The sequence below is a fragment of the Triticum dicoccoides genome, chromosome 5A, assembly GCF_002162155.2.
Source record: "Triticum dicoccoides isolate Atlit2015 ecotype Zavitan chromosome 5A, WEW_v2.0, whole genome shotgun sequence".
Classification (NCBI taxonomy): domain Eukaryota; kingdom Viridiplantae; phylum Streptophyta; class Magnoliopsida; order Poales; family Poaceae; genus Triticum; species Triticum dicoccoides.
In genome coordinates this window covers 51,324,007-51,335,204 of record NC_041388.1, presented here as the reverse complement: position 1 = coordinate 51,335,204, position 11,198 = coordinate 51,324,007, and the positions used below count along the sequence as shown (strand labels likewise).

Below are 11,198 nucleotides of genomic sequence, written 5' to 3'. Positions count from 1 at the left end.
GTAATTCAATTAGGCTATTGCCGTTTTGCAGCTAGGCAAATATTTCACCTTATTTTATTTTTTTTAAAAGAAAAAACTCCCATTGCACCGACCCCCCAAACGTGCTTTTCATACTCCATTCCTAAATATAAGCCTTTTAGAGATTCTAATAAAGGCTACATACAGAGCAAAACAAGTATGTAGTCCTTATTGAAATCTCTAAAAGGAGTATTTAGAAACGGAGAGAGTAGTACCATTTGGAATGAATGGTGAGCCATACCAAAAAAAAAAAGTAAACTGTCGACAAAGCGGATGGAATAACCTTTGTCAGAACACACTTTCACCAGCCACAAGACATCTAAGACAACTCCATCCCAAGTTGCGTGGCACAAGAGCACATGCATGGTTTCAAATAAATTAACATGGAAGTCACATTGGCACCCGATACTGCTATACAAAATCGCCACGGCCCAAACAGAGAGGGCGGGTCTATCATCCATGGCTACATAGGATGCACACTAGACGTCTTGCATATTCCAGTCAATGATTCTTGTTTCTCACTTGCCTAGATGAGTCAAGATCCTGCTGATGATGGCGTCTTTCTTACCAGAAACCGGGAGGCCATGCGCCGTCAGGTAGGTCTTCAAATCCATCACTGTCATGTCCTTCAGCTGCAAATTAAAGATTCAGAATTTTGCAAAACAAACATCAGTGTGGTTAACTCAGAAAGGTTTGGATGAATGGCGCTATTCAGGGATATCAAAGAAACAACACATCCAAATGTAATTCATGTTTCAAAGGTGCATGCATAGTTTGACATGTATAACCTCATTTTCTGTGGATTCTTGGTGGGACTATAGTTCCTAAAATGCCAAGATCTGGCATATTATGCTAACTAGTTTTTAATTACAGCATGGGTTGTAGAGTGGGCGACTATCAAAAGACCAATTTATTGCAACAGTTTGCGTATTGAGCATTTTTTTCATGTAAACATAATCTTTGTAATATAACCTGACTACTCACCTTCCCATTATCTGCAAGGTCTGCCCAATCATAAGCCGCGCTTTTCTGTGAAGCTGCATCCGCAATTGCTTTCCTCTTCTTTGAGGCCCCACCTTTTGCTGCTGCTGCCTCAGCTTCCTCTTGGTCATAATTTTCACCAAACACTGCAGCCTTAAATTCTTCTATAGCTTTAACTACTCCTGGCCTAAGATAAGAATATAGGAAATATTCCACGATAAGGTACGGGACGACTGTTGTATGTTTCTTTTATAATACAAACAATACGTTTGATAAGTAAACCTTCAGCTTATTTAAGCATGCCCTAGATTGTTCTTTCTTATACGTGTAAAGAATAAAAATATCTTAAGCTTATTTCAGCATGCACTAAATTATGTTTTCATCATCACTATTCCTGTTTGGACGCAGGAACACCAAGATGGTTGACTATAGTTATTCAATAAGTTGCATTTGCAAGAAAGAAATGGCGGAATTAGGATGTAGCATACACAATTGACAAAAGAAAACATGTACCTAGCCAAGCCTTCTTCATCGGGAAGGGTCTCATCCTTTATATCCGGCATCTCATCCTCACCTAAAGCTAAGGCCTCCAAAATCCCGTAGTGTTTTTGTAATCCTGTTCCATGACAGAACAGAAACCACAATCGGAATAATGAGAAATTCACTGAATTTAGAGTCTGTGCATCAACTTAGTTCTTAATGCTCATTGCCATGCTAAGCCAACAAGATATTGAGCTACAACACATCAGCAAGCAATCCTGGTCTATATAGATTGTAAGATAAGAGGCAAATCTACAAGTGGAACACACACATAAGTTACGAGTAGTTCTAACAAAAACTAAAATCAATTCTAGGTAGTGATTTACCTGGGTTAGCAAAATGGCGTACTGAGAAATGCTTCAGGTCAATACGTCTCAACAGATTCGAAGCTTTCTTTATTTGCTCATCTGTAGCGCGAGGTGCATCCCCAGAAGTCAGATGAACCTGCACATAAGTGTAAAATCATTCTGTTGCTTAAGAAGGGAAAATACAAATGCAGCACCAGTGGTTACCTCTTCAGGATATCTAACATCATCCGAGTATGGAAGATAGATCATGTGCATTCCAGGTGGCTCATCTTGACCACTCGAAGAAATAACCTCTTCCTGTTTTTCAATCCCAGTGTTTATTTTGGGAAGGAAAATAGTTGGGGGTTATGAAATTGTAAATCCAAGAAGTTCAGAGCCACAGACAGAAAAATCATGATGCATAATACAAAAAAGTAGAATGTGATGCAGGAGTAGATAATTTTCACACCATCCACTCGAGTCTTATCCTATAAGTGAGAAATGGGGAGAAGCTGGAACATGAAAGATTGGAAACTTGAGTATCACTACAAGAGGTGTTTGTAGAGCCAAGTCATTTCGGGTTTATTACAGTTTACCTCATTATCTCACTGAGAAATATCCAAGTAATTAGTTGAATGAAGCAAGTAGAAAATTTTCAGGGAAACGAAGCAAGAAGATTAGTCGTTTTTGTTCATGTAATCAAACCCAGATATTGACATAGTTCTGTGGTTGCCCAGAGATAAGCTATCGTGTGATGCATAGAACAATCATGTTATACATCAACTTGCCAGAAATCATTTTTTATGGAAAATAAGAAGGGGTTTTTGTGTGCAATTAACACCATTTGCATTGTTACATTGAATAGATTTGTCCTTAAAGAGGTTGCTCATATCATACACGTAACCCAGACTAACAAGTTTACCATAGTAATCATTGCAAAACAAACATAAACATGGAAAATACATCTTACTTGTGCAACAAGGGCTACAAGCCGTGGGCGAGTTGGGGTCCCATAAAACGCAAGTGCAAACCTGAAATCATACATATCATAATTCTAAGTTTGTAGCACGGATCATATAACCGTAAAAAGAAACACGAAACACTACATTTATGATGCTATAAGCATGTGTACTCTTGTAATCTTGTTACAGAACACCTTAGTCTATGCCCAGCCACTTGTTTGAATAAACACATGAGAACATGTACAACATGCAAGGTTTTCGAGTCGACAAGTCATTCTGGGGTAGCGACTCTTGACGAGTCGTGCCGTGCCGATCGACTAGTAGAGGTGTTTGACGACTTCCAGTTACAACTCATCGACTAGTCGCGACTAGTCGTTCGACTCAAAAACAGGGGGACAACATGACACATGATAGCTACTCCCTCCGTTCACTTTTGTAAGACGTTTTAGACATTTAGGAAAGCATCTAAAACAGTTCAATTTCAGCTGTCTTAAACGACTTACAAAAGTGAACAGAGGGAGTAGTAGTAATAACATAGAAAGGTTTGAGATGATGGGTTGCTACAGAACATTATGTTAATAAGATAAGTGATTATCTGTTGGTGTGGCCAAACTCTTATTGACTTTGGCACCTCCCATACACAAAAAGAGCCGAGTAAGTTGAACATACATGCCAAAGCAACAACCTAAAAAAAATATACAGCCCAGCAGAAGTTACAAGGAACCAATTAGGCATAGAAGGGGAAAACAGGTAAATGGCATTGACTGGGATCCTACAGTTTAGAAGAGTGCCAACCAAAAACCCATTTTAGATATGTGACCTAAAAGAAATAACTTTCCCTGTTGTGTACCGTATCACCCATTACCATGCTTTTCACATCATAAGCCACAACTCCTTTATCCTTCCATTTTCCAAACAGCCAGCAGACTACAGATCACACCATCAAAAATTATTTCAACAGAAGACATGACAAACAAACCCAAAACTACAACAAACAATGTTCCAACCACGTGTATTCGAATTCATTCACTTGTCGTGAATAATACCTTAACATCATACCCAAGTGGTTATCCCCAGAAATTATCCCAAACAACGAGAGAATGTAATGTGAGAACCAATAGTCCATACTAATTAGAACCAATAATCCAATACTAGTTCTTTTCAGTGCATCCTTATGATTCAGGATAGCTTTATGCACATTCATAGGTTTCAGTTCTCGGACAAGCTTTCTTCCTGAAGTGGTCATAGAAGTTGTGGCAGGATCGGGAATAAGCGATAGTGACTAACCGTCCAAGACGCAGCATCGAGCTATGTAAAGCAACGAACACACGAATGCTTCCGAATATTTGCTGCATCAAAGCAAAGGAGGTAAATCGCATCCACCCATTATTCAACAGCCCTAGTTATGTTCAGCATCAAGCTATGTAAAGCATGAAAATGTGAGTGCTTCCAAATATTTGCTGCATCAAAGCAAAGGAAGTAAATCTAGCATGCACCCATCATTCAACAACCCTAAAAATTTTCAAGAGATCTATTTTAGTTACTAATAGGACAAAGTAACTAATCACTGAGCGAAGCATTATATTTTCACTGAGAGAACTACTCCTTCAGGCTGAACAAGAAGTAGTATGCACTATGCACTAGAACCACCAAGTCAAACTACAAAAGTGTCCTCACATATAATGAAAAACATTCCCATCAAGGAAAATATTGAAAGTTTACAACTATTGATTATCTACCTAAAGTTAGAGAAGCACATATAATGAAAACATTCTCATCACAGAAAATATTGGAAGCTTATGAACAAGATTATCAGTCTAAAGACAGAGAGTAGAGACATAAATGGTCTGGACTCTGTAGAAACAACATAAAAATAGTATTCGAATGATGAACGTTATGCACAAAAGAACAAAGTACCCTTGGCGATGACCAATATAAGGAAGTGTTATTACCTCATCACTGGGGTAAATAAATGTTGACGGACTTAAGTTATGATAATCTTTTAAGCAATCCAATGGCTTGAACCCTAAAAGGCGAAGATGATGACTTGAAACCCTCTTCACATCAGACAATTCACGAACAGAAAATTTAACAACTTTACTGCACAAACATGAATACATAAAAGTGCTTTAAGATCACAAATATAAGCATCAAACTGAAACAAGAAAACAAATAATGGAAAGATTGGTGAAGAAATCAGGAAGCAGATACTGGAAGTATAACACAAATAAATCTAGAAACCAAAAAAATACATTATTAGATGACACTGTATAAACATATGTGTACTTACTCATTGTATAGCTGGAAGCGCTCTTGGGGAGCCTGAAGAAGGGCCCCGGTGTCATTGCATATGAAAGACCTTTCAGTCTGTATAAACATCATTTTATGTGTTAAGGAAATGTAAGCAAAAAGCAACTGTAAGAGAAGAGTTGCACTGTAAAATTTCCCTAATAAAAGGAAGTTAATGACAACAAAAACTCTCACTTCCATAAGATATGCAACATCTCATTATGTGAGTACATTCAGAAACAGATTCCGAAGAAAAAAAAAAGCCCAAAGACTGTGTACAATATGTGAAAGTGTTGAATGTTCTGTTATGCCCAAGAGGCACTATAATAGTACTCCTCTACACAGTGACTAGTCCTTGATCCGTTTCCTTTTTGTGTGGCAGACACATGGCATCTCAACCTTAACTCCCTTGAAGGTCAAGATATGCATGACCATAAAATAGTAGCTCTATGATCAAGACAGTAATAGCTGCTTACGTAAATGCATACTCAAAACATGTGGAAGTGCTGGGTACTGATCCTATACACAGGTTGCGTCAATCTTTTGCCCTATCATGGTAAAAGATTGGCGTTGCGTAATCTGGGTCTACAATAAATCAGTTACCACACTGTCAGACTATAGAATGTTGCATCATCAACCATGAAAACATTTTCACTTCCCAGTCAAATTAACCAAATATCCTTAAAAATTAGAGCAGGAAAAGAATTGCTTAGATGCTCTTTCAACATTATCCAGGAGATGGTACTGCATAGCCAGGATGTTATCTACACAATTCTTAGCTACCCTCCATATTACAAATATTTGTTCTGGAAATGCCTTCAGTCAAAATTTTCAAACTTTGACTATAAATATTGTTTCAAATATTTAGTTTGAGAACTTGCAAACCATATGCTTATATTTGTTTTGAGAAGTACTCATACTATGATAATTTTCTTGTGTTATGTATGCATACTATTACAATAGTAAAATTAGTGGTCAAAGGTAAATCTTGAAGACCATGTCAATATCCGAAATGACATGTATTTGTGATACAGAGGGAGTATGACTTAAGCCTACCATAAGCTCGTCACAACTTTTGTAATGATAGCATAACAAACTATGAAGGTGCATCAGCAAAATCCAAAAAAGTAAGCAACAAAGAGCATATATTTTTCATAGAGCATAACTTTACCTTTAATGGAAGGTTACTGATCGAGTCAAGCCACGTAATCGTCCCTACAAATATAGAAGTAACACATTTACGCTTAAGTTACAACAACTTGTAAACAAGCATTGGAAAGACAGAGTCAGAGCATACCTGGAGCAGTTGGACGGATTAGCGCATATGTGTTCACCTCTATGCAAACATCATTCGTAATTGCAAATGAGAGAGTTTTGACTTTGCGCTTTTTCATCATTCGCTTTCTCAGTTGATCAGTCATATCCTCCAGCCTTCAAAGAACAACACTAGAATGAGGCTCAAAGTGGGTCTAAACCAAACTATCTAACTAAAGTAAAGCATAAGCATAACCTTCCATAATGATTAGGGTAACAGACTGGTAGCATAAAAATTATCATTCATACCAAGAGATGCTAAGATATACTCCCTCCGTCCGAAAATACTTGTCATCAAAATGGACAAAAAGGGATGTATCTAGAACTAAAATACATCTAGATACATCTCCTTTTATCCATTTTGATGACAAGTATTTCCGGACGGAGGGAGTAGCTAGAGCTTCTGAAAGCTCTACAAAGTTAGCTAACGATTCTTGTTGATGATCAAGCAAAAAATCCATTCAAGTTTTTGTTACGGGCGCAGCAGACCTACAGGCGCAGATCCAAGACAGCAACAGCAGCAGCATCTGAACCCACTTTGGACGGTAAGGTGATAATCGACTAGGACTACTAGTCCGTGTTTCAATGACCCAATCAGGAGAGGCGCCTGATTGCAGCCCAGAAGAGTTTGTGTCCTAGTAGCAGTTAGCTACATATTAGAATATTACTAGTTGGCTATATGCCAATTGTGTATGGTATCCTTTCTCTAGGGTCTGCTATGTAAGTGAACTGTATAACTAGTTGAATTAAGCAACAAATAGATTCTCCAAGTCACAAGTGTTCAGAGCCCTGCTCCGCGGCTGGGGAAGAGCCATGCCACGTGTACAAGAGCCGCGTGTACAAGAGTGAACCGCTCTTCCTTGTGCTCAAACCACAATTCTCGCCTACATATGCATCCACCTCTTCCCTACACCCGGGCACATAATGGTTTTACAGCTGGATTAGTTCACACAAGAAGTGCACCTGAGGTTACTTAACCTAAATTTCATGCAGAACAGCAAAAAACCTTATGGAAGCATTTGTACGCTTAAACAAAGATTAACAAGTTTTCTTTGGCGAGAACAAAGATAACAAGTTAACCATTACTTCAGATGTTTTATCCTATGTTCTTATAACATGTGGAGGACAATGCACAGAGTTGACACCCACTACGCACAAAATTCGTGGGAGGACAATAGCAAGTCTACATAGTCACAAGAAACAACAGACTGTATATTTGTTCTCAGATCTGGTTCTGAGACACAGATTATCTCCATTCAACAAAGTTGCAAGCTCCCACTCGAGCACCAATATTTGTCTTTTTTCTTTTCTTTGCGGAAAGTAATTAGAAGAATAAGATACCGTTGAGTATTTACATTTGTATCAACAAGACAAGAAACAATCAAGAGTAAAATTGGTGATTAAAGAAAGAAATTACTTTTCACCAGCAGATGGCACGTACTGCACTACTTCATCTCCCTCCAGACCAATCAAATCCTGGGAGATGGAAGTTGCTTAGCATTTGGCACTGATACGGGGGGAGAGGGGAGCTGCGAAGACTTACTGCATAAAACAGGGACATGTTGAAATCCTCATCAGGCCTACTTAATGGAAGAAGTTCAATAGACAGGCCCAGATCTTGTGCATCCTGAAGGTAGGCAAGTAATTATAGAACAAAAACATAAGATCATTAGGAACATGCCATATTAATTTGCATCTGTGGGCTGCTTGGTGTGAAAACAGAATAGATGTATGTGTCATAGACAAACTTTTGCACGTTGAATTGTGGTCCTGATCATATCAGTCTTTGCTGCTCCTGTAATACCACCAAAAGGATCATCCTCATTGGTGAATATGAGGATTCTCTTACTCACAGTCTTCACAGATCTGAGGAATGAAAAAAGAAGAAAGGGGAATCACTGAAGTTGAACCACATAGGTGTTAACCATTACATTAGATGATAGGTTGATAGCTAAAGCACCTAAAGGATGCTGCATTCACTAACACGTAAATTTATGCTTCAACATCCAGCAAAACACTGTTAAAGCACCTAAGGTATATTACATTCACTTATAGCTAATAAGTATAATGTGCACAATGATCTAGCTGATGCAAACTAGATCGTTGTGCATAATATATAGAAATTTAAGCTTTACTGCTGAACTGTATCCCCCAAGAAAGTTATAGACAATACTTGTCATGTATACAGGCTACACCTCTACAAAGATGTTTAATGCTACTGGGATGTGTTAATTAATATAAGCTACGGCATCTGAGAAACAAAGGCGAAAAGTGAAGTTACCCTTTACGCAGCAGTGCCTGTGCAACCCAAAGAGCATTGTACAGGGTATTCTCTCGAGATCCAGAGGTTATTCCATACCGGCTTCCAATGTTATTCATAAAAGAATCTTGCACAAGTGAAAACAAAGATTATAATGAAAACATAATTGCTGAGTTCTCTCATACACAAGTACCCTACTCCAATTTTATCCATAGAGCCTTTCTATTCAGGCCAAAACAAAATGAAATAAACATCATGCTTACAATGTTCATGTACTGCTACTAATGATATTTCCTAGCTAACTTTCTAAAAGCATGGTTGCCTTACAATTTTTTAGTGACCAAGAGAACACAAAAGATGAAATCAACATGAGATGTAAAATGCCAGAATCAGTTGAGATAATACAATGTCTGAGTTTCAGTCTTGTAGCATGATTTTTATGCATGTGTGATATGGTATAAGTAAACCATCCAACTGTACAATTTCAAATTTTCTGCAAGTGTTATATACAAATCTGCTACATGGAAGTAGCCCAGCATGTGTATCACTCAAACTCTGATCAGCTGTGCAAAAGAACAATTCATTAAGTAGCATTACCTTCTACACAAGAAAATTCTTTAATCAGTCTTGCATCAGGCCTATCAAGTTGCTCTCGTTCTGTGACATTGTAAACATATACACCAGCCAGCTCCTGTAAATTTTTCTTTTCTTTCTGCAAGAGTTATGTGATAGCTATATCAAAGAAGAGTACCATGTAACAATAGCATATCAGTACCACTTCGTAAGTGTTCGAGGAAGTTGCACTTTGTAAGGAACATCATAAAAAGAATCTTATCAGATATTAGTAATCTACATAGTGCAAGACAAACAGTTCATCTCAAATTTTCACACATTTAACTGTTTGATAGACAAAAGAACAAATCATAGCAACATGTCATTTTTTCAACACCCGGCAGTTCTAATCAGTTCATTTGCTGATGGATGAAAGTGGATTTCAAAGAGATAATTGAAATCTTCAAGTTCAGTGTCCACTCATCAGGCCTGATAACAGCAGATCTATCAAGTAAAACTAGAAAGCAAAGTTGTCACAGAGAGCAATACACCAGCGAAGATTAAGGTCTCAACTAACAGGTTGAAACTCGAAAACCTCGTCTTTGCCGAACAATCACTTGCAGTAAAATCAGAGGACTTGAACCAGCGAATAAATTAACTAATAACTAATCAAGCATCGAGTTAAAGCTTACAACTATGAGTAGCAACTTACGGTGTTGAAGAAGCATATTGCAACTTCATCACGGGATCTCCCGATAATCTGTGTCTTCAGAGACTGCGTGATGCAGTTCACTATGGTATGGAAATGTGTCTCCTGATTCTCATCTGGCTGCAAGAAACAACAAAACCAAAATGCTACATTACCTAGTAAATGATTATAACCATGGAACTTCACACAAACTAAATATCGGCAAATTTACAACAAGCTCCTACCCTTACCATCGTATTCCCCAAAACCATTCAGTCTAAAAAATAACCTAGAGTCCTAGATCAGATGCAAACCCTGGAAAGACTAGCTACCTACTTTGCTTCTGCCGAAAACCAGGCATACTACTTGTAAGTTGTGCCACTTGGAGAAGTTATGGTCAAAGTACATGTTATATATAACTCAATTGCAGACTCAACAATGCTCTGGGGCTGTGAAACTATGCGCATATAAGCTGCTTGTGCTTCACCTTGGCGGCGTTGGCGGGGGTGAACATCTTGGGCGAGGCGTCTATGAGGTAGACGACCATCTCCTTGTTGGCCTCCCTCTCCTGCATCCAGAACCAGCACACGCTAGCATCAGAACAAATCGCGACGCACGCAGCAATCGAACCCAAGATGGAAAATGGGGGAAAGGAAGGCGGAGCAGGGAGCGTACATGGAGGTTGTCGTCGTCCTCGTCGCTGTCGTCGCGGAAGATGCCCTCGGGGTCCAGGTCCATGGCGCCCGCCGGAACTAGCACTGGCGCGGGGAAGAAGGGGGCGCGTGGGGAACCCTTCCGATAGCTTCTGGAACCTTCCTGGTCAGCGGAGAGACGAGGCGAGGCGAGGGGAGGCGAGTCTTCCTGGTCACGGGAGTCGCGGGACGAGGCGGTGGCGTACGAGTAATGGACGAGCGGCGGCGCCCTCCTCGTCGGCGGAGACCTGGAGGAGCGGCGGCTGGCGGGAGTGGGGGAAACTCGGAGACGAGATTTTCTATTATTTTTTGGACGGCGGAGACGGTGATATATTGGCAGAGGCCCAGTCCACTCCAGCCCACCTGTCACCCCGCATCGACGACTCCCCTGTGGTAGAAAATCCAGTGCGTTGCTACAGCCCATCTATTTATTTTTTGGGCGGCGGAGATGGGAGCAACTAGTTAACGAGCGCTTTTTCGGGAGCCTCGCAACGATTAGCGCCACTTGGCGCGCTTTCAGCCATTTGCCACGTGTCGTGTTCTGGACACTCCCTTTGAATTTTTTTTTATTTTTCCGCACGTGTTTTCGGCTTTTTAAACGGTTCTTCTTTCGGG

The 11,198-nt window shown here is 39.6% G+C and overlaps 1 protein-coding gene across 1 annotated transcript; it reads right to left on the bottom strand.

Moving 5' to 3' along the window:
- Positions 1 to 263: 263 nt before the first annotated feature.
- LOC119299197 (ATP-dependent DNA helicase 2 subunit KU70-like) lies at positions 264 to 10,865 on the bottom strand. Its single transcript, XM_037576456.1, has 19 exons — positions 10,567 to 10,865; positions 10,379 to 10,459; positions 9,916 to 10,032; positions 9,249 to 9,363; positions 8,673 to 8,778; positions 8,140 to 8,257; positions 7,935 to 8,018; positions 7,809 to 7,867; positions 6,375 to 6,508; positions 6,249 to 6,292; positions 5,079 to 5,155; positions 4,741 to 4,888; positions 4,076 to 4,137; positions 2,797 to 2,857; positions 2,052 to 2,144; positions 1,866 to 1,983; positions 1,513 to 1,615; positions 1,003 to 1,186; positions 264 to 650 (listed from the first exon to the last, which is right to left on the bottom strand). The coding sequence occupies exons 1-19, from the start codon at positions 10,627 to 10,629 to the stop codon at positions 537 to 539; spliced, it is 1,881 nt and encodes a 626-aa protein (XP_037432353.1). The 5' UTR covers positions 10,630 to 10,865; the 3' UTR covers positions 264 to 536.
- Positions 10,866 to 11,198: the final 333 nt, after the last annotated feature.

Bases quoted from the DNA above. Each gene is read 5' to 3' on its own strand.
- LOC119299197 (XM_037576456.1), bottom strand. From the start codon at position 10,629: ATGGACCTGGACCCCGAGGGCATCTTCCGCGACGACAGCGACGAGGAC. The intron at 1,984-2,051 runs GTAACCACTGGT...ACTTATGTGCAG, and splicing joins ATGTTAGATATCCTGAAGAG to GTTCATCTGACTTCTGGGGA. The intron at 651-1,002 runs GTGAGTAGTCAG...TTTAATTTGCAG, and splicing joins ACCTTGCAGATAATGGGAAG to CTGAAGGACATGACAGTGAT.